General features: G+C 38.0%; 1 protein-coding gene and 3 long non-coding RNA genes across 5 annotated transcripts in view; 1 reads left to right on the top strand and 3 right to left on the bottom strand.

Moving 5' to 3' along the window:
* Positions 1–4073, top strand: part of LOC146481867 (uncharacterized) — an 86059-nt gene extending 81986 nt beyond the window's left edge. Inside the window, exon 4 of the long non-coding RNA XR_014864341.1 lies at positions 3966–4073. This is a non-coding gene — a long non-coding RNA (uncharacterized LOC146481867). The remainder of the gene's footprint in view (positions 1–3965) is intronic.
* On the bottom strand, positions 259–23105 carry LOC146481864 (uncharacterized). Its single transcript, XR_014864342.1, has 3 exons — positions 22577–23105; positions 1038–1253; positions 259–1002 (listed from the first exon to the last, which is right to left on the bottom strand). It is a non-coding gene; the product is annotated as an uncharacterized LOC146481864 (long non-coding RNA).
* LOC146481866 (uncharacterized) lies at positions 1595–10387 on the bottom strand. 2 transcript variants are annotated; one of them, XM_085107902.1, is made up of 7 exons: positions 9914–10387; positions 9369–9518; positions 7840–7962; positions 6848–6970; positions 5133–5261; positions 4013–4261; positions 1595–2606 (listed from the first exon to the last, which is right to left on the bottom strand). In XM_085107902.1, the coding sequence occupies exons 1-7, from the start codon at positions 10233–10235 to the stop codon at positions 2290–2292; spliced, it is 1413 nt and encodes a 470-aa protein (XP_084964028.1). In that variant the 5' UTR covers positions 10236–10387; the 3' UTR covers positions 1595–2289. The 2 variants fall into 2 exon arrangements, with proteins under 2 accessions (XP_084964028.1, XP_084964029.1); XM_085107903.1 differs by lacking the exon at positions 7840–7962 and having other exon boundaries at positions 1596–2606; positions 9914–10381.
* On the bottom strand, positions 20441–22472 carry LOC146481865 (uncharacterized). Its single transcript, XR_014864340.1, has 2 exons — positions 22388–22472; positions 20441–22352 (listed from the first exon to the last, which is right to left on the bottom strand). It is a non-coding gene; the product is annotated as an uncharacterized LOC146481865 (long non-coding RNA).
* Positions 23106–23118: the final 13 nt, after the last annotated feature.

Below are 23118 nucleotides of genomic sequence, written 5' to 3'. Positions count from 1 at the left end.
TATTAGTATATAAGTTGACCATTCTGCTATTGTAGCTACTACCCATTTGTGCTATTTTTTTTTTAGCAATAGTAGTAATAAAAATGACCCTTCTTTTGAGCCGTCAGACTTGAGAATTTCATGAACAAACTCACAAGTTAGATCATTACATTGAACCGAAGTTTAGCTCTGGGCTCAGTTGTTGTTCGAAAGCCGATTAACGCTAATCCCGATTAAAAGTTAACCGACAATGACCGAGGTTTGTATCTCTCTCGTTAAAAAAGCTGAACTTTAGCTGAAGGTAAAGAAAAGTCCAAGTCTAAACTGAAGGGCAAAAATATTTTGGAAAAATGCTTATTGGTTAGTGATTAAGCTGTTAAGCTATAATCAAACTTCCCGTTAACCCAGGATTAGTTTAATCGGGCTTTGAACAACTGGGCCCTGGTTTTCAAAGGCTAAACTTTGAATCGATAAGCTTTGTAATATACAATAATATTTACAATAATGTCTTTTGAATCAGGCCGACTTTCACTGCCACGCCTCACCAACAGAAAAAGAAATTGGCCGACAAATTTTAGCGCGGTCCATGCAGCAGCCAAAAAAGGCACCGTCCTCAATAATTTGTCGTGCGCGGAGCTACTGGAGCAGAGGTTAAGTTTTAGGAACTTGAAACCCCCACTTAAACAATGGCTTTTTGATCGACCATTAATGTGGTCTTTTCAAGAATTTTTCTCTTCGATTTTTGTTATTGTTGGAAAGTCTTGATATTGATAACTGACTCCTCCGCCAGCGAATCTCTAATTTGCAGAAAAGCTTATTTTCAGGTAATAATTGTTTACTGTGTTTTTAACTAGTCCGCATCAAACTTTCGTGGATAATGACTGCGCCTTCCCGAGTACGCTAACACTGTAGTAAATCTACTTTCTTCTACTGGTGGCTAATCTAAAGTAGGAAGCTAGTACTAGACATGCTATTCTATACATAATACCACAAAATAGCAGCTAAAAAGCTGAACTAAACTCTCTACACCTCCTGTCTCCACCACCACCACCACCCACAATAAAACCGCGCTACGCAGGCAGCGTTCACGATATTTTGCATGTTAGGCTCGAAGAAAGTAAGACTTGCACGGCTTACAATCCTCAAAATCCTCTGTGTTTTACATTAAACTATGGTGCAATATCGAATACAGCTAGTAAATATAAAGAAACGCGATTCTCGGCACTTACGGTTGGTAGGGTCACATTTTTTGAGCAAAACGTTATTTTTTTCTACTTCAGAAGTTGCAATTAAGATTTTCAGATCGGGTCAAAATTGATAAACAAGGCTACTGCTCTCTGTTTTGTCGCTAAAGAAACAGTGAAGAAGGGGTACTTTGCGTGCCTTTCCAGTAATGATTGAACTAAGCACCGGACAGTTCAGTTTGTAAACGAGACAGACGAGACGCGCTACAAAATCCTCCAGATTGTCTTGCTGAAAATAGTAGCATCATAAATTAAAGAATTCAAACGACTTCAGTCCTTCACATTTGCGAACTGATCTGTCAGAATGGCTAGTTATACATCAGGGAATTATGCAGTACCCAACTCCCTCCCCGGGGTAATAGTAGGGCATTTCTCCCCAGATTTGCCTTGAAAGGGGACGGACATAATTCTATCTGGGGCATTGACAGAACGTTTATCGACAATCTGACGATCAATTTGTGATTAAGTATGTATGGTTAAGGAGCAATAATGAGTAGTAAGACTTATCCTTGAGGTAGTTTGGCCCAAATTAGCTTTGATTAGAATCAACGTAAGACAAGAACTAAGAATTCAACCTATTTTTTTTAACTGTGCCGTGGGGCATTTGAAAACCTCAGCCGTGCATGGGTACCTTGGATGCCAGACGATTTTCTTGAGTAGTAATTTCCGGTTCCGGTCGAAGTCTCTTATTTGCCGCTAGCGGCGGCGGTTTTCGACCGACAACGATGGGCTTCCGGTCGATTACGAGTCCTCTTTGCGCGCGAAAAAAAGCCTCTGGTACCCAGAGTATACATGCGGCATTCACCGATTATTATTATTATTATTATTATTATTATTATTATTATTATTATTATTATTATTATTATTATTATTATTATTTTTATTATTTTTATTATTATTTTTAATGCCCGGGTAGGGGTGAGGAGATGGGCACTGCTAGAGGTTATTGAAGAATTAGTTCTGAAAAAGGGAAGGCGGCCTCATGACGTTGTCAAAGCTGCTTCGAATTGTAGCCATGTTTATGTGAACGCTGCCTGAACTAACTAAAAAGCGCGTTTTGATCTCTTCATGTTACCTCATAAAACACTTCAATATCACTGGGAGTGAAATAGAAGCGGCGTCCAGTAAAAAACAAACAATCACCTTGTGAATACCCTGAGGGGAGGTCATAGGAGTAGCCACATCTGGTGTAGCTATACTTCTGACTGTTAGGATGTATTTTGATTCCGTGTCCTCTACCAAAAATCGGCCCATAACTACTTCCCCTGTATGTGGCGTATCTATATTCCCCTGACTTGATCCGTAGCTTAACAGGATTGTACCCACGGTTATAGTTGTACAGCGAGTAGATAAAGGCTTTACTGGAATAGGTGTAACCTGAACCTGGGATAAAGATAAACACGTTTTACACCTACATGGTATAACTAATAAAAATCTAAATGATTTAGCAAACTGATTTAATTACTTTGGGGTTGAGAAAAAAACAGGACATTTATTTATAAGAACAGTTTTCAGATGGGAAATTACAAACCCCAGTCCTAAAAAAATATAGTCGAGCACCACTATTGAGACTGTAGAGTAGACTAAAAGTAATCGTGTTTTATTCCACAATTGGAAAAATGACTGAAGAATTATTGCCTTGAGTTAGTGCACGCTAGCTGCACGAGTAACTTACTGAGGAAAACACGGCGAGATAAGTGATAATTTAATAAACAAACAAAAGTGGAAAACTGACGGGATGAAGAGCAAAGTGAGTGCTGTGGTCTCACAAATGTTTCTTTCCGGTGTTTTTCTCGCCGTGGCTTGTTGTCTTCGCTTTGCAGTTCCATTTTGTTTGGGGAGAAAAGAGAAAAAAAATCTCTTTATATGCTCCTCTTGTTATGAAACACATTTTGATGGTATTTGTGAGTTTGTTTAACAGGAGTAATTCGGTTTTATGTGGGTTGGCGCGTGACCCCCTCAAAAGATATGTTAAATTTAGCGCCAACACTACTTTAAATACTTGTCATAATTTACATTTTGTCCACAAGTTACCTTGACAATGGTGTCACGATGACACCGAAACGTCGGTTTTATCGTTCGTTTTTGCTTGTCTATGTCTTTAAAAGCCGTTACTGATAAGGAGAATCAAGTTTGTATTCTCTCGCACCGCCTTACTTAAATCAGCAAGGTTTAGCGATTTTGCCTGGTTGTTTTTAATTATAACAATTATTCCACTCGCGCTTGTTGGATACGAGATGATTATAGCAAACGAGGTGCGTATCTATCATCTTTTATTCAACGTGCGCTTGTGGAACAATTGTTAAATATGAGCGAATTATAAAGGAGGGAAAATGATTGCAAGCTGGAAAATACGAGAAGAGACTGGGGAGAGGAGGCTGGGTTCTCTCGTCGTCTCTCCTCAGTCTTCTCGCCTTTATTATTCGCTCTCCACTTTCTAAACGTCTGAAACCGGTACTGTCTATACACTCCCATTCCTTGAAGCCACAACGCTTGGTTAAGATAGGAATTGTCCACAGGACCAATTTTACGCCAGAGTTATTTCCACGTGAACATGTAATAGAGTTATTAAACAGGCCTTGCATTTGAACATCGCCAGAAAAGCGTATAATACGGTGATTTGAACATGACCCCCAAGACAAGTTTGTAACCTCTTTAACTGCTCATCAACCTAAGGTAGTTGACTCTTCCTGCATATCACATGTTAATAAGCCGCCGCCCAAAGCTCTACGTGTGCTACAGTTATACCGCTCTGACCGAGAAGTCCACTGATAGAAAATGATACTTACTTGTATTCCAAGAGACATCTGTATATCCGCCAAATATGTAACTGCCGACTCTGATAATGGTAACAGTGGGTCCCTTTCCATCACAGTTGCTATGGAATGTCGAGGACAGCCAGCCATCTACATAAGCTCGCCAGCACCTCACAAACCTACTATTGGATGAACTCTGAAGCACTGGGTCTAAATATGAGAGCAAGTCATACTTGTATTTCCAGTTGTAGGGCCCAAGGATGGAGGATGAGCTAAGGCCACCTGAGCAAAACAAATCAAACAGCAATTACAATGACAATTTCATCCCAAGCACTGAAAAAAAAAGTGTTTATATCAATCTCTCGCCGGTTCAGAGCTGGGCCCGGTTGCATAAAACGTGTTAAGATAATGAAATGGGAAGTTACTACAGTTTTTCCCAGCCTTCCAAAGGATTTTCTCCCCCGCCCTCCGTCTTCCCTCTTCTAAGTAAACCACCTTCAGTAGAGTGATCCAATATAGCAGAATTTAAAGATCATAAAATCGACGCTGTTAAAAGAGTTTCAACCGACGTTTCGGCAATGCTGCCTTCTTCAAGTACAAAACAGGTACAAGACTATACCGTTAAAAAGTTCGACCCAATATAACGCTCAAGAAAATCCTTCGGGGCACGGAGAACGGTTGCAGAAAACTCCCTGTAATCTTAAGTGTTTTATTATATCTCTCAGTTAGTACGCGCGGCGTGATTGGTCAATTTTGTGGGCCGTATTTCACTGTACGGCCGTCTAAATTCAATTGACCGTTTCTCTTGACTTCAACTAGTTTTCTTTCCCGCGCGCCACATTAAATTCAGAGATATAATAAATATCTTACTAACCTTACAGTATGGACCTCGATCTCGGTTACTAAGAGCCATTTATGCAACCGTGTCTTGGTCTCTAAAATTCATACCCGTTTTCAGACTCATAGACCAAAATGGTTAAAATCCATACCTATTTAATGGCCGCTATTTCTCTCGAACAGTACGATGGCTGTTCATACCCATGCCTGCTAAACCAATCAAAGCTGCGCTATCCAATGGTTCCTTGTGGTTTTAAGAATAAATTACAGGAGCGTATCTTGAGAAAGGAAGACAATAATTAGGCATGACACTCACGGTTGTGTAGACAATTTCTCCCGTCTCCAACGTGGGCTGAATTACAGGCGCAGCTGTAGGATCCAGCGGTGTTTGTGCAGACGGCGTTAGCATGGCAACCATGCGAGCCGGAAGTACATTCATTCACATCTGAAACACCGAGCAGTGGGTGAGAAAAAAATCACACATTTACGTTATGCAAAGTTGCATCGTTACAATAGCATCTGCATTGTATCATGGTGACATTGCGTCCACTTATTGTATCATTATGCCACTGCCTTAATCAACGGTAAGGCCTGGCTAAACTATAGGAAACATTGTTGCGGAGAAAAATGTTTCCCAGTTTAGCTGCGCGGGAACAGATGTTGCGGAAACAAATTTTGCTGCTCGGAAACAAGAAAATGTTTTTGCCTCAGGTCAAAAACAATTTTTTTTTTTGCGTCCCGGACACAAAGTTTAGCCACCATGATAGCAATGTTGACTAGTTTCAAGTGCTGCTCCAACAAAGTCAGTTTATTATTATGCGCATGCGTCACCCTTTGTTTTCCAAAACAATGTTTTCTCGTTTAGCCGCTGGGGCAGCAAAACATTTTGTTTGCTTTCAGCTAATTTAGCCACCCCGGAAACATATCAAGAAACAATGTTTCTGCATGGCCTGTACCGGAAAAGGCGGCGACTGGTACATAAACCCATAATTCTTAGCGTAAGAGACCCTTTAAAGGCTCATAAAAACGCGCAGAAAAGTACTAAACACTTTAAATCTAGCAGACACAATGTGTTTGGTACAGGGACGAATTTGCAAAAACATATGGCATTCAAAGTGTCTTTATCCTGTTTCAGGTGTGCAAGGTATTACGCTATCCAGTAGATAAAATGTACTCCAACCAATACATTTTATCAGCTGGATAAAGTTATCCACTCTTTGAACATCTGGGGCCTAGCCGATAAATCGGTGGTTCGTGTAAAGTAGCCTTAAGACAACATTTTGTCCTCTAATTGACCAAGACCGTTCTACTAGTAAAATTGGCTTTGACGTTTACTGTGCACTGAAAAAAAAAAACTGCCTCTGCGTGGAAACAGGTTGATCTCTTTAAATTTGAATGGAAGAAAAAGAGAGAGATGAGAGGGAAGAAAAATGCCAGGCAACGAGTCTCCACGTTTTTCATGTTACAATCCATCGAGTCCTTCCTGGTCACCCATAGCCAGACACTTTTTAATAGCTCCAATGCACTAGCATACTAACTTTTAAGAAAAGTGATTTATTATTTTTAGGTTTCTATTGGTGTAAGCGTAACTTTTCGTTTGTCGATGTATTACAAAAAATAACTGACACGTTCCCTTGAATTAAAACCACTCTAGAATGGTTTTCGATTAATTGTCTTCACACAAATCACAGAAAAAGCACAATGAACCAATCAGAATTCGAACCAACTGATACATCTATCCAGGTTAAGCGCGGGGAAACGAGTGCGAGCAGGTCACAATTTCTTTGGTTTTGCTTCTCATTGGTTGAAAAAGTGGCGAGAACTTTGCCAACCAATCAAAAAGGGCAGTAAAACAAAACAAAAGCAAACGCGAAATTACTTTCGAAACTCAATTTGAAAGCTGTTCTAACAGCATCTTAATGCACCAAATTTAATCCAACCTAACACAAATTAATAAAGTAGACAATGTTTAGTCCAGATGGAAGCAACCTAACAGTTACCACAAAGGAAAAGAAATTATGTATTCCTTACCGCTGCAAGTTTTTCCATTTCCAGTAAAACCGGGTTTGCAAGTGCAAACATAGGAGCCAACGTTGTTACTACAGCTGGCTTTAGCGTGACAAACTGCAGGAGAAGCGCTGCACTCATCAATGTCTGAGGAAACACAATAGAAGGAGAAACTGAGTTAGTCTTTAGGTTCCTACACAAGAAACAAAGAAACAAATTCGCTAGGCTTTTTTTAAACTATATGCTGACAGAAAACACATGACGATTTTGAGGACCTGTTACATGTGTTTTCTTTTCTCTTATAGTCTGTTTACAAGATTTCGCTCTTTAAACCTCATAGGAGAATGAACGTAACTTTCTCTTGTTGATTAAGACACAGACCATTATTAGTAGTAATTAATTTGAGCGATGATCGCAATTAAGTACGGAAATCAGTAACTGCGATTGTCTCATTTATTAATTCTTTTATCCATAGTTCAAATATATGAACTGCATACACCCCACTTCCATCCCGCTTCATTTCAACAGGTATGATAGGAATTCACAAAATGACCAGCTCCCAGTTGGCTTGATAGCTAAGCTGGTAGAGATGGTTTATCGTTATCACAGAGGTTATGGCTTCGAATCCTTTTCAACCCTGAAGTTTAAGAGGTTGTCGTATTTTAGTTGCTTAAGCTGAATATACAACTTCGATGGTCATTCACTTCCCAATTCTTTCATTCACAGTTCAACTTGTAAATGACTTTCATAGTCATAGTCACTTTCATAGTCACAAAAACTGCTCTATCATACAATTTTTTATGAAAAGTTTCCATCGAATTTACTACGACGAAGAGAAGACGACGTTTCACTGAGTTCGCATAGAAGAAGCCAAACATCGTCGTCGTCATCATCATCATCATCATCATCATCATCATCATCATTTATACAGGTACGCGAAGTCGCACCATTACATCAAATGATTATCCTATGAGCTGTTACCACTGCACAAGCAAAAACACTCTTCCATTGCTTACCGCTGCAAGTTTTTCCATTCCCAGTAAAACCGGGTTTGCACGTACAAACATAGGAACCGATTTTGTTAGCACAATTGGCTTTGGCGTGACAAAGTGCAGGAGAAACGCTACATTCATCAATGTCTGAGGAGACACAACAGAAGGAGAAACTGAGTTAGTCTTTAGGTTTCTACACAATAAGCAACTGAAGAAACAAAGAAACAAATTTGCTAGGCTTTTTTGAAGCTTTATGCTGACAGAAAACACAGGACGATTTTGAGGAAAAAACTTGTTACATGTTTTTTCTTTTCTCCTATAGTCTGTTTACAGGATTTCGTTCATTTAACCTCACAGAAGAATGAAAGTAACTTTCTCTTGTTGATTAAGACACAGTCCATTGTTAGTAGTAATAAATGAGCGACGATCGCAGTTAAGTACAGAAATCAGTAACTGCGATTGTCTCATTTATTAATTCTTTTATCCACAGTTCAAATATATGAACTGCATACACTTCACTTCCATCCCGCTTTATTTCAACAGGTATGATAGGGATTCACAAAATGACCAGCTCCCAGTTGGCTTGATAGCTTGGTTGGTAGAGATGGTTTATCGTTATCACAGAGGTCATGGGTTCGAATCCCTTTTAACCCTGAAGTTTAAGAGATTGTCGTATTTTAATTGCTTAAGTTTGGTATAGAACTTCGATGGTCATTCACTTCTCAATTCTTTCAGTCACAGGTCAAGTTGTATATGACTTTCATAGTCACATAAGCCTATTGCTCAGCTCACATAAATGCCTTATTTTTTAGTTTCGTTTTCATTGTCCGCCCAATTTCGAGAATGGAAAACGATTGAAAGCGAGTTCCCCTGAGTAGAATTTACTGAAAATGCATCCATTTGCAATAAGAAAACAGCTTTTAAATTGCCGTTATTTGAAGCATGGTTAATGTAAAGGCTGAAGAATTTTACTTCTCTTGTTTCCCGACCGCTGGTGAAGGGGAACGAAGATTCTTGGTACGAGATTGGCATCGACACCTTCATCCTTTTTTTGTTAAGTGGACTACTAACGATCATTCACTCAGTCAAGGCCTTCTGTACGTGATCAAAATGGCTGTGCGACGCAATTTTGAATCCGAAGGGAAGATTTCATCACCTCGTTTTTATTGCCTTTACATAAGGTACGAAAAAAAATGGCGGCTTTTACCACAATACCTTCCGAGCCGATCACAGCTGATAGGCTGCTTCCTGTACCAACAACATTGTATATGTAGTTTGAAGATTTTGTAACTTTTCTGTGCGTTTTAATGAGCTTTTATAGTGTTTTCGTACGCTAAGAGATATGGGTAAAAATATCAGCCGCCATGTTTTTTGGTACAGTGGATTATCATCACCTACGTTCAACTTTCTTTGCCTCACGCTACACGCTTAACGTCCGGCTCCCTACGTTTTGATCCTCGCTTCATTTTCGCACTCTTTGCACTCACTCTACCCGCGCAACAGCTGAGCTATCTTATAGAAACAATTTTCTGACCAGTCTTTAATTTACACACCTTCGGTTGCCATGTTACAGTCAGCGAGGACATTCGTTCCTGGTATGATGGTGTAGAACCAGTATTTGCCACTGACAGCTTGCCCTCCTTCATTCGCTTTTATTTCTTTGCAAGACTTGGCCGGCAGCTTAGAGATGGAGCCGAGAGGAACTGTGAAGATGAAGCCATTTAACAAAGTTAGCTCATTCTGAGTAGCAATATACTTAGCTGTGGTGCTGTTTGTTTTGTTATGAAAGTGTCCTTACTTGTGAGTCTGTGGATGAAATCCTAAAGTGTGACCATTCAAATGAAAGCTACTGAGCAGTACTTTCCTGCGGTGCTGTTTATTATGCTGTACAAGGTAAGGTGGTTCTAACTTTTGAGTCAATGGATGAAATCCTAAAGTGTGACCATTCAAATGATAGCTACTGATCAGTACTTTCCTCTGGTGCTGTTTGTTATGCTGTATAACGTGGCTCGAATATCTCAGTCTGTGGATGAAATCGCGGTTATTATCGAAATAAAAAAAGAAAAAAAAAACATCTAAACATAACTTAAACTCATACCTCTTCTAACATCGAGCTTGACATAATATCGATCGGAGTCCTTAACAAAATTCTCTGGACTCGCTTCCTTCGTGCGGTTGTTCCATTCACACACACTCTCTGAAACCACGAAGTTAAAACTTTGACAGACGTCTTCTTCTCTGCATACGAACAGACATTCAGCATGGCCAGATGGTGCATAGCGCTTGCTATAAGTGTGTCCCTGTAACTTCATGCCGAAGATTGGCAGCTGACGGGGTCCATTGCACTGCTCAGCAGTTGAGCCTTTGTGAACCAGGCCAGTTAGAAAGATCGCGAGAATAATTGGTGTAAACGCGGCCATTGTATATGACTCGTCGGCAAAAAGGAAAACCTACAATCGAAACGTCAACAAAGGTGATATTAATTTGTATCACAAATTTCCTCAAATTTGCTATTGTCTTATTTATTATGGATTATGAAATCCGCCCGCTTGTTGTCACCGTTTCGTCGATTGATCAAAAAATGAAAGGCCTGGAAGGCAAGATACACCATTGCGCGCAATGAACTAACAGCCATTATCCAGTGGGCAGATATAATGGCACTTCTTTCTGTCATTTTTTTTAGCAGGAAAACAAGATAACCGTCGACATTTCAGGTGTCGTAACGGGGACAGCAAGGTACATACATATCCTTTATTTAAACACGATAGGGTTTAAAGCTCAGAGCTTGTGGGGTTGTGTGAAAATAATTACAATATGAAACTATATTAAAATAGTGATAACATATACACTGAGTGTTATCGCGTTCCACGCGCGTTGGATCCACTCAGCACGATTTCCTCTTTGGCCAGCTGCCGCGAGACTCTTAAAGTGGTGCCAATACTAACGGTTCGTGCGTTTCGAAGTCACGCGTAATACTGCGTGGTGTGGCAGTATAGGACGACACTCGTTTGACTCATGGCTTAATTCGCTCGCGTGACTTGCGGCGTTTCGCACGAAATCCAAACGAAACGAAAATTAATGCCTTATGGTTTCCCGTGTATATCACGAGGATGTATTGCAGCCTAAATCCGTCAATCCTAGCACTGAAAATTCGGCACCTCGCATGATTGCGTAAATTTTTACACGTTAAAATTTCTACGTTTTTCATTTATGTTCATTGGAAGGTTTGTTATTTCTTAACGATATAAAAAGCGCAACTTTTTGTGCTTATTTTTTAAACTAATGAGACGTGATTCAACCCATGCGCTTTGTTTGCTTGCTTTGAGCTACAACTAGTTAATAATTAAACATTGCTAAATTAAACCCTGACTGAGTGTTTTCGGCTCTTAAAATTAATATCAGTAGCACCTAATTAACTTGTTACTAAACGAACAGCAAAATCGTTCAATTTCGAAAACTGTTCTTAATTTTTTCAAACTTATTATATTCAGTGGAAATGTTTGAAATAAACGAAATAAAATAAAATGAAATGAAGGAAAATGGACAAAACTAAGCAGTTGAAAAAACAAATTATCATTTTTTTTTCGGTGTCATTGGAAGTTGGCCAGATTCAAATGCAGCCCGATAAAATTGTCTAGTTTATGACGCCAATGAAACCTGCTGTCGCTATAAGCGCCAAGTGGTTGTTGGTGAAATACATTTTAGAACAAGAGTAATTAGGAACTCTTGAAAATAAGCGATGGTTGGAACTCTTCAAGTGCATCATAGTCCTTTCCACCATTTTAGTCATTTGAGCCAAAGGTACTTCCCCTTATCCTCTTCCTGTTTAACCTGTCAAATGAATTTTCTTGGAGTGCGCCCAGTTTCGAATGCATTCCGGAGTAGTGGCCAATACTTGTTGAATGAATACTGAATTTGCTGTCAAGCTGAAAATCTGCCTGTAGAGTTAATTTCTGATGAATAAAAAAAATACGAACTTATTATTGTCCAATTTTTTTTTCATCAGTATTCAATCGAATTATTGATGAGCCGAGCGCCAATGTTCTCCAAGCTTTTCTTTGTCCCATTCATATGTAAACACGCATTCAAATTTTTTAAGAGCCCTACATGGAGACTCTTTGTCTGTTTCCCTTTTCTTGTGTTCCTCCCGCCATGTTTAAAATTCCAGTTTAGGATTAATTTTGAGCGAGCAATTTTCCAGTACAAGCTACTGAACCGAGGAAAGTTGTTCTGACTTCACAACTACGAAATCTGGTCATTTCATCTCAAACATTAATGGGAATCGAAACATTTTTCGAGAAAGTCAATGTTTCACTTACGTCCAGGAGCTAAGAATGCGTGTCAAAGTTTTCCCCTGTCAGGATGTCAAACTCAAACAAAAACTAGCCTGCAGTAGGAATCCATACACTCGCAGCATGCAAAGGAATCCGGTTTCTTTTCGGCTAGATTGCGGGAGGGTCGAAAATGACTCTAGAGTAGTAACTTACTACTTTTAATTAAACAGCGTCCTATCCAAGATAAACAGCTTTCTGTTCAAAGCGATAAATTTAACATAGCTACTAATAAAGAAAACTCTAGTTTTGAATTAGCCTTCTTTTAGTTGCATTCCTCTCCGAGTCAGTTTTCAATGGATGAACGTTATTTTGCTTGTGTTGTTAGGTGGAAGTATTAGGTAACTTAACTGGAAGTTTTTAGCTAACTGAAGCAGGTGGAAAAGAAAACTATTTTAGCAGTATGTCTAAGGAAAGAGTCGTGTTAGAGAGTCTTGGTACTTCTTTTTCTGCGAGTTGTTGACCAATGACTTTGAGCTGTACGGTACTAGTGCAGAATTTAGACGATAAACGAGTTTCTGCTTTATATATAACGGGAAGTTCGTCTTAAATAAATTGTGATATTTCCTTTTTATATTAGTATTAAAAGCACACGTATCACATCTCCACTTCCCGTAACTTTGTTTAATTTCCTTTAAGTGGACCGGACTTGTGGTTTTTTAAAATTAATTATTAACCACCCTAAATTATATCGCCTCTCCAGAAGAAAAAAGTATTTCTTGGGTTGAGTATCTAAAATTAGGTTGGCTGAGGCCTTTGCTGTGAAAAAATTTCCTTGTTTAAATAGAATTTTTCCAACCCTTGACTCTTAATTACACTGGATACAACTATAACGGTATGTGGTTGAAAATACAATGAAAACTTGCCCCACTTCAGTATGGTTGACAGTTAATTTTCCTTGTCGAATTAAAATATAGTGTTTCTAAACTCTGCAAATTTTCACTGGTGCACCAAAAACATCGTGGAAAAATTAATTGCCGAAGGAACTAAAAAATGCGACTGGAAAATGCAGCAGAACTGGCGTAATGTTCAAGTTTTTTACTGATTCGAGTTTTTTAGAAAAGCAGTTCATAATAAATTCAAGTTATAAGAATATCGAGGATCAAAACCCTAACACCCTTCCGAATCACAAGCGAATTTAAAAGGTTAATGAATATCAATACTTATCTTTGTGAAGTTACTGGGGTGTCGGATTTTATTGAAAAAGACGTAAAAACCTGCGGATTTCTTAGCGCAGCGACTTCTATTAGCGCGGACGTGACAAACTTGTTCTAATTGAAACAAACTTTATGCTTATTTTTTTTTAAACTAATAAGACGTGATTCAACCCATGCGCTTTGTTTGCTTGCTTTGAGCTACAGCTAGTTAATATATAAACATTGCTAAATTAAACCCTGACTGAGTGTTTTCGGCTCTTAAAATTAATATCAGTAGCACCTAATTAACTTGTTACTAAACGAACAGCAAAGTCGTTCAATTTCGAAAACTGTTCTTAATTTTTTCTAACTTATTATATTCAGTGGAAATGTTTGAAATAAACGAAATAAAATGAAATAAAGGAAAATGGACAAAACTGAGCGGTTGAAAAAACGAATTGTCATTTTTTTTTCGGTGTCATTGGAAGTTGGCCAAATTCGAATGCAGCCCAATAATTAAATTTTTGACAAGTTTTAATAAAATTGTCTAGTTTATGACGGCAATGAAACCTGCTGTCGGTATAAGCGCTAAGTGGTTGTTGGTGAAATACATTTTAGAGCAAGAGTAATTAGGAACTCTTGAAAATAAGCGATGGTTGAAACTCTTCAAATACATCATAGTCCTTTCCACCATTTTAGTCATTTGAGCCAAAGGTACTTCCCCTTGTCCTCTTCCTGTTTAACCTGTCAAATGAATTTTCTTGGAGTGCGCCCAGTTTCGAGTGTATTGCGGAGTAATGGCCAATACTTGTTGAATAAATACTGAATTTGCTGTCGAGTTTTCTTTTATAATAACAAAGCTGAAAATCTGCCTGTAGAGTTAATTTCTGATGAATAAAAAAAATACGAACTTATTTTTGTCCAAAGTTTTTTTTCATCAGTATTCAATCGAATTATTGATGAGCACCAATGTTCTCCAAGGTTTTCATTGCCCCATTCATGTGTAAACACGCATTCAAAAATTTTAAGAGCCCTACATGGAGACTCTTCGTCTGTTTCCCTTTTCTTGTGTTCCTCCCGCCATGTTTAAAATTCCAGTTTAGGATTAATTTTGAGCGAGCAATTTTCCAGTACAAGCTACTGAACCGAGGACAGTTGTTCTGACTTCACAACTACGAAATCTGGTCATTTCATCTCAAACATTAATGGGAATCGAAACATTTTTCGAGAAAGTTCATGTTTCACTTACGGCCAGGAGCTAAGAATGCGTGTCAAGGTTTTTCCGCTGTTGATGTCAAACTCAAACAAAAACTAGCCTGCAGTAGGAATCCATTCACTCGCAGCATGCAAAGGAATCCGGTTTCTTTTTCGGCTAGATTGCGGGAGGGTCGAAAATGACTCTAGAGTAGTAACTTACTACTTTTAATTAAACAGCGTCCTATCAAAGATAAACAGCTTTCTGTTCAAAGCGATAAATTTAACATAGCTACTAGTAAAGAAAACTCTAGTTTTGAATAAGCCTTCTTTTAGTTGCATTCCTCTCCGAGTCAGTTTTCAATGGATGAAAGCTATTTGCTTGTGTTGTTAGGTAGAAGAATTAGGTAACTTAACTGGAAGTTTTTAGCTAACTGAAGCTAGGTGGAAAAGATAACTATTTTAGCAGTATGTCTAAGGAAAGAGTCGTGTTAGAGAGTCTTGGTACTTCTTGTTCTGCGAGTTGTTGACCAATGACTTTGAGCTGTACGGTACTAGTGCAGAATTTAGACGAGAAACGAGTTTCTGCTTTATATATAACGGGAAGTTCGTTTTAAATAAATTGTGATATTTCCTTTTTATATTAGTCTTAAAAGCACACGTATCACATCTCCACTTCCCGTAACTTTGTTTAATTTCCTTTAAGTAGACTTGTGGTTTTTTAAAATTAATTATTAACCACCCTAAATTATATCGCCTCTTCAGAATAAAAAAGTATTTCTTAGGTTGAGTATCTAAAATTAAGTTGGCTGAGGTCTTTGCTGTGAAAAAACTTCCTTGTTTAAACGTGCCCCATTTCAGTATGGTTGACAGTTAATTTTTCCTTGTGGAATTAAAATATAGTGTTTTTTAAACTCCGCAATTTTTTACTGGTGTACCAAAAACATCGTGGAAAAATTAATTGCCGAAGGAACTAAAAAATGCGACTGGAAAATGCAGCAGAACTGGCGTAATGTTCAAGTTTTTACTGATTTCAGTTCTTTAGAAAAGCAGTTCATAATAAATTCAAGGAAGAGTTAAAAGAATAAGGAGGATCAAAACCCTAATACCCTTCCGAATCACAAGCGAATTTAAAAGGTTAATGAATATCAATACTTATCTTTTTGAAGTAACTGTCGGATTTTATCGAAAGAGTCGTAAAAACCTGCGGATTTCTCAGCGACTTCTATTAGCGCGGACGTGACAAACTTGTTCTAATTGAAACAAACTTTATTGCAAGACCGTCTTGCAGCTTAATTGAATTGCCTTATGTTGTCTTGACCAAAAATTCAAGAAATGTCTTGAGCAGGAAAAGTAGATGTTTATCTCAATTTCCCAGCGCAAGTTGTAGAATCGACTTTGCAACATTGGTATAGTGGCTATATATACTAATAGCACATGTTGTTGAACAAATATGTCGCTTTGCATCGCAAAGACTGCAAAGACATGGCTGTTGTTCACCTCTTGTCGGAACTGAGAAAAGGAAGGTTTGTTTCTGGGGAACGAAGACGTCGCGAAACATTTTCATGCTGCAACACCGAGTTCAACTCATAGTGTTCCAACAATTGGCGTTATGTAATCTTTGCGTGCACAACTTTGCCTACCATGGTTAGACAAATTGCGCACTAAGTAGCTTCACTTAAATAAACAAGTGGCTCATTCGAAGAAAATACACTCTTATAAGACAGGCGGCAATTAAGTTTTACTTTGGTGCCAAAACCACCCTTTATTTCTGGCAAAACGATGCTTCACGCTTGTGAAAATTCTGAACTTGGTACACAACCATTTTTTCACCTGGCCACTAGCTCCGGGACCCCGGCCGGTATATTGCACAAGCGAGAGAAAAAACACATGAAGCTGCAAGGCATGGAAGGTTATAAGGGGCAATTTCTCTCCAACTTGCAACGCATCTCGCAAAGTTGCGAAAAGTAGAGGAACTTGTCTACTTTTCCTGCAACCTGTAACGCAAGTTTTCGTTGCAAAGGCATCAAGAGGGGAAGTCATACGCGCAGTTTCATTCTCAACTTGTTTTGCAATGGCGTTGCTTTGATTTTCAGGAAAAAAAGCCAAAAGTATAACAGTACTTTTAAGGAGAACTGTCAGCAGTGTATTGGTTTGAACAATTGCCCCTCACTTGCACTGCAGCTCGGGTTCGAATCCCGTATTTGTTATGTGTTGGTAGATGATGTTGTTGCTTTCTTCCTTGCTGCAAAGGTTGTTCTCTAGATTCTGATGTTTTTCTCCCCCCACAAAAACCATTACGGACATTACTGTCAAAATCCCAATGAAAAGCACCTATATCACATTTTTCTTCTCGGCCTCTGAACTTCGTAAAGATTGGTTACACCACAAATTGAACCTAGATTTTGCAAAGAGATTTGGTACAACATTTTCGTCAAGACGACTTAAAGTTAGAACAAAGGATGTTTTTCCTCACCTGTTTAAAAATGGACTCGATGCATATGCACGTTCAAAGTCAAAGACAAACTGTTATGTTAACTAAAACGGCGGGACACTTTTAAAGAGTCGTGCGGGTGGCTGGCATTGATATGAAGGTGTTAATTACCCAGTTGACAGGTGAAATACAGCTTTCAATATCAGAATGCAAATAGCTAGGATGACAGCCTACGCAGCACGATTATAGGAGAGAGGAAGTCATTTATAATGAGAAGAGCTATGATCTTTTCTTTTTCTCTAACAACGATTTTAGATAAAAATGATGTTGTTCATGGTTACGAGTTCAGCTTACTTTCTCAGTATAAAGTAGGTGATGACGAGTTAAAAACGCCAAAGGCGTCGTGTAATTTAATAATAATATTAATAATAATAATAATAGTAATAATAATAATAATAATAATAATAAGAGAATAATATTGATAATTTTACTTCTATTTTTACCTTGTTACTTTTTTTATAACTATATGCATATATTTTAGATGTAGCAGGCTATACTTTGCGCCCTACCACATTTTACAACGAATGGCAGTTTTTAACTGCAATAATAATAATAATAATAATAATAATAATAATAATAATTATAATAATAATAATAATAATAATAATAATAATAATAATAAATGATGGGATAGCGCCGCAAATATCTACATATGCAAACTATCAGTCATCTGGTCGAGCCCGTTATCAGACACTACATGTAATCGCATTGAAGCGTCCAACCAGTTTGCGCTCCTAATCCTAACCTATCTTAGGTGGAGGCAACATTGCGCATAGACAGGAAGGCACGTAAAGTTGTCGTGGAGAATGGAGGCAACAACAATAATAACAGCAAATTTTATTCTTATAGCACACTGGAATACAGAAGAAATAAATGTAAACACTGGTTATGCAAGGTATAATGCTACCCAGAAAATAACTAACAAGCTAATCTGGCTAGAAGGGATAAAAATAACTATAGACTTAATTAGTAGATAAATGTATAAATGTCAAAAGTAGTCGTAACAGGGAGGCACAAGTATAAAAATAAAAATAAAGCACACACAAAAGACTTTCTAAATTAAATGGTGAGGAAAGAATGAGAAAATGTTGAAAGAGGTAATATGAAGTAGTAATAGCCTTTTTTAAGGAATTATAGGTAGTAAGGGTCTTTAAGGATTCTTCAATATTGCAAGCACCACAGTAGCTCGACAGCTATCCTGCTGTACCTTTCAAGGAAGGACGAAAGGCGTGGAATGGAATCTGTTGAGCAAGAATACAAGTTAGCTAAAATTAAAGCAGTCGTCAAAATGTATCAGAATCCAGATCCTACTATGAAGTTGGTGCTTGATTTTGAGGAGAGAGCAGCTTCTCAGGGAAACCAGTCTCTGATTTTAGAAGCTTAGAAAATGGCGGGAGAACTTGGGATCGAGATTCAGTCAGCCTCTCATCCGCGACACCGATGGAGAAGAGCTTCCTCCAGACAAGTTCAAAAGCTACTGAATTAAAGAAGTCTACGAAAGAGCAATTATGTGAGACTATCAGGGGACAGGAGTGATAGGGCAAATTATTTGCGTCTTATGTACAAAGGAGTGTTTTAAGTGGCTCACGAACTGGGCGGAGTGTCCCACCCATACAATCGATGGAATCTTTGAGCTGCATGAGCAATTACTACAGGGTGGAAAAATGGTCGTTCGCTTGTTTCCTAGTAAAAGCACTCGGAAGGGTAATTTTCTAAATTGTTTCGTTCACGATGGTATGTTCGCTAAGGAGACTGTTTTGTATGAAGTCAAACCCTTTTCCTGCATGTTTTGTTACCCACAGTTTTTTGTTAAAGTGACTGGAAAATAACCTGAAAAAAATGTTCGACTCTTGTTGGAAAGAACTCGGATTCAGTTGTTGAATTTTATTCCAATATGTCTGTGTCAGTAACTTTCACATTGAGTCACCAGGCTTAAAACACACCATAATAATAATAATAATGATAATAATAATAATAATAATAATAATAATAATAATAACAATAATAATAATAATAATAATTATAATAATAATAATAATAACCGATATCTGGCATGTCAGTTATCACAAGCTCACTCAACATTGCCAGGCGCTTTAAGCTTTTTAAATAATGGACATTAGGCGTTTTATTATACTTTTATTTTTATTTATTTTTTAAGTGTTTTCATCGCGATGAACAGAACTTTTAGTATTTAGATTTAGGATTTTATGGATGATAAATAGTTTTAGCATTGAATTACTAGGATTTTTATGATTAGAAGTTCTGAGGTTAATTGTAAATTTGTAATTTGTAATTTAGTCGTTACATTGATTGGCTACGGCTGGCCGCCCAATCATTGTTTAAGTAATCTGGGCATCCAGAAGTTTTTACTGCCACATAATAATAATAATAATAATAATAATAATAATAATAATAATAATAATAATAATAATAATAATAATAATAATAATAATAATAATAATGATGACTTTATTAATGTGTCAAGCAACAATCAAGCAGAGGGGATTCCCACTGCTAATAGGGGACACCTAATTTTCTAAAATACAAAACGAATTAATGATATCTCACTTACATACCAACTACTAAAACTCTATTCATAATTATCAAAATTCTAAAATCTTGTAATTAAAACCGTGATTACGAATCGCAAAGGTAGCAGCTACTACATCAATCTAGGATGTTATTTAGATCAAGACTGCGTATGCGGGTCTTAAACTGCTTTAGACTGGCAGCCGTTCTGTCTTTGCTTGGTATCTTGCTCCAGAGTCTTGCACCAAGGTATCGAATTGCGTGTTTTCCGTGCATAGCTGTGTTAAAACTAGGTTGATAAAAATATTTCTGCCTTGAGTTGTAAGTGTGGCTGTTAGTCAGAAACTTGTCACAAATAGTCCACGGACACAAATTATGTTTAACCTTATACATTAGAATACATCACATTTCTTACTGCACATACTCAGCTACACATCGACACCCAAATCTTGGCAGTATGCAGGATGTTTGTTTCATGCACGAATCTAGTTTAATCCGGAATAGGAATCAAAGGTCACAGGTTCGACTCCGGTTGGGAGAACTTGTGTTTTGTGGATTATACTTGTGTCACTAACTGAAATTTATCTTTTACAAAAAAGAAATGTTTGAACTAAACTTTCGTCTTTGTAGCGCGCGCGATTTCTCAATAGATACTTATGTCAAAGGCCCATGATGAAAAGCACTTATTTGAAATTTAGCTTGTTCAGACTGCATTGGGAAAAGAATACTCTATTTTTTAACGTTTTCGCAAGCTTATTGACTTCACTTCTGGCTCATCAGCCCATGAGCTTTCAAAAACCAAAAAGAACTTCACGTCGCTGTAATTTAATGACTCACCATTAACCAACTCACCATAACTCACAATTCACCTCGCGCTAATTCAATAACAAACATACATGTATTATTGGCGGCCGCGTGTCACACAAATAATGATAAGAAGATTGAGTGTTTAACTCAGTTTTATTACAGTTAACTGTCATATAGTTGACATCAAAGCAAATACGATATATAAATGATGTATAACTGTTTCTCCTTACCGGTTAACTGATTACTTTACAGATGTGTTCTATTGTAATAAAGATCTTAAGACCACTGAACAGTTTTCAATTGAGCGCCCTAAAGCAAAACCAAAGTAATCACTCCGGCCAATCACAGCAGATGTAGATAGAACAATGAACCAATTAGAACTCGAAGCAAAAACATGTAACCGGTGCCAAGAGCGGGAAAACGCGTTCGAAAAAGTGGCGCGGACTTTTTCGACCAATCACAGAGCGTAGTAAAGCAAACGCGAAATTGCTTTCGACACTCAAATGAAAACCACTCTATGATGCATATGGTGTGTCTAGAAGGACGTTTTACAAAAGGCTTGTATTACTACCACCAAATTCTCATCACCTGTCTGCTATAAGATATTTTGATAATGAAAGAAGCAATTACACACTGATCTTCAGCATAAATCTATGAGCTCCTCTAGCTGATGACCTTCCTTCTTCTCTTACACACTAACAATAAATTTGCTTTGTGAGGAGAAATTATATGTCGATTGCTTACAGGAGCTCCTTCTATAGCTACACAAAATCCCTTGGCTGATTATGTTCTTTATTCTTATTACCTATATGCTTAACAGCCTATTTACACTGTAAAGAGAAAGTACATGTTGGTCACTCTTGAATATAAGAGCCCTACCCATCTCACAAAGGATTGGTATGGTGCCCAGTCTATTATATGCTAATGTTTGCTATGTATACGACGAACATCGAGCGCTAAGCTACCAAGTCATTCTATGTATTATTCTTTTTGATTTCTAGTTAGTAACTTTATAGTTTGATATTTCTTGTTAAGGGCTTTGGAGCCTTGTAGACCTTGTATAGAGCGCTATATAAATGGTGTATTAATATATAAGTTAACCATTCTGCTATTGTAGCTGCTATCCATTTGTACGATCTTTACAAACAATAGTAGTGAAAAAAATGACCTTCTTTTGAGCCGTCAAACTTGATGATTTCATGCACTAACTCACAAGTTACAACATTACATGAACCGAAGTTTAGCTCTGGGCTCAGTTGTTCGAAAATCCCCGATTAAAAGTTAACCGAGGTTTGTACGCTCGTTAAAAAAGTTGATCTTTAACTGAAGGTAAAGAAAAGTCAAAGTCTAAACTGAAGGGCAAAAATGTTTTGGAGAAATGCTTATTGGTTAGTGATTAAGCTGTTAAGCTATAATCAAACCTCCCGTTAACACAGATTAGTTTAATCGGGCTTTGAACAACTGGGCCCTGGTTTTCAAAGGCTAAACTTTGAATCGATAAGCTTCGTAGTATACAATAACATTTACAATAATGTCTTTTGAATCAGGCCGACTTTCACTGCCACGCTTCACCAACAGAAAAAGAAATTGGCCGACAAATTTTAGCGTGGTCCATGCAGCAGTCAAAAGAGGCACCGTCCTCAATAATTTGTCATTGTCATGCGCGGAACTACTGGAGCAGAGGTTAAGTTTAAGGAACTTGGGACCCCTACTTTACCAATAGGTTTTTGATCGACCATTAATGTCTCTTTAAGATCTTTCTCTTCGATTTGTTGCTGATGGAAAGTCTACTTTTAACTGACTCCTCTGCCAGCGAATCTCTAATTTGGAGAAAAGCTTATTTTCAGGTAATAATTGTTTACTGTGTTTTTAACTAGTCCGCATCAAACTTTCGTGGATAATGACTGCGCCTTCCCGATTACGCTTACACTGTACTAAAACTACTTTCTTCTAATGGTGGCTAATCTAAAGTAGGAAGCTAGTACTAGACATGCTATTCTATACATAATACCACAAAATAGCGGCTAAAAAGCTGAACTAAACTCTCTACACCCCCCGTCTCCACCACCACCCCCACCCACAATAAAACCGCGCTACGCAGGCAACGTTCACGGTATTTTGCATGTTAGGCTCAAAGAAAGTCTGAGACTTGCACGGCTTACAATCCTTACATTAAACTATAGTGCAATATCGAATACAGCTAGTAAAAATTAAAGAAACGGGGTTCTCTGCAATTACGGGTGGTTTAGGAAAACGTTTTTTTTTTCTACTTCAGAAGTTGCAATTAAGATTTTCAGATCGGTCAAAATTGATGAACAAGGCTACTGCCCTCCTGTTTTGTCGCTAAAGAAACAGTAAAGAAGCGGTACTTTGCGTGCCTTTCCAGTAATGATTGAACTAAGCACCGGACAGTTGAGTTTGTAAACGAGACAGACGAGGCGTGCCATTTTGAAGGCTGGCGCTACAAAATCCTCCAGATTGTCTTTCTGAAAACAGTAGCATCATAAATTGAAGAATTCAAACGGTTCAGTCCTTCACACTGAGTGTAAAGGTTTCCGTTCGCGAACTGATCTGTCAGAATGGCTAGTTATACATCAGTGAATTATGCAGTGCCCAACTCCCTCTCCGGGGTAAGAGTGGGACATTTTCCCCCCAGATTTTCCGTGAAAGGGGACGGACGTTCTTCTATACCGGGGCATTGATAGAACATGCAGTCACGGGATTCTCACTTCACATTACTGTCATGTCTTTCATCGATACGTTTATCGACAATCTGACCATAAATTTGTGATTAATTATGTTTAAAGATTAC

This window comes from Pavona decussata, unplaced genomic scaffold, assembly GCF_977016875.1.
Source record: "Pavona decussata unplaced genomic scaffold, jaPavDecu1.1 SCAFFOLD_48, whole genome shotgun sequence".
Lineage (NCBI taxonomy): Eukaryota > Metazoa > Cnidaria > Anthozoa > Scleractinia > Agariciidae > Pavona > Pavona decussata.
The sequence above is the reverse complement of the archived record's forward strand: the minus strand, read 5'-3'. Positions and strand labels throughout refer to the sequence as shown.

Excerpts from the sequence above, each read along its gene's own strand:
- LOC146481866 (XM_085107902.1), bottom strand. The coding sequence starts at position 10,235 with ATGGCCGCGTTTACACCAATTATTCTCGCGATCTTTCTAACTGGCCTG. Across the intron at positions 7,963-9,368 it reads CTGTAACATGGCAACCGAAG|ACATTGATGAATGTAGCGTT; the intron begins GTGTGTAAATTA and ends GTGTCTCCTCAG. Across the intron at positions 4,262-5,132 it reads GAGAAATTGTCTACACAACC|GTGGCCTTAGCTCATCCTCC; the intron begins GTGAGTGTCATG and ends TGTTTTGCTCAG.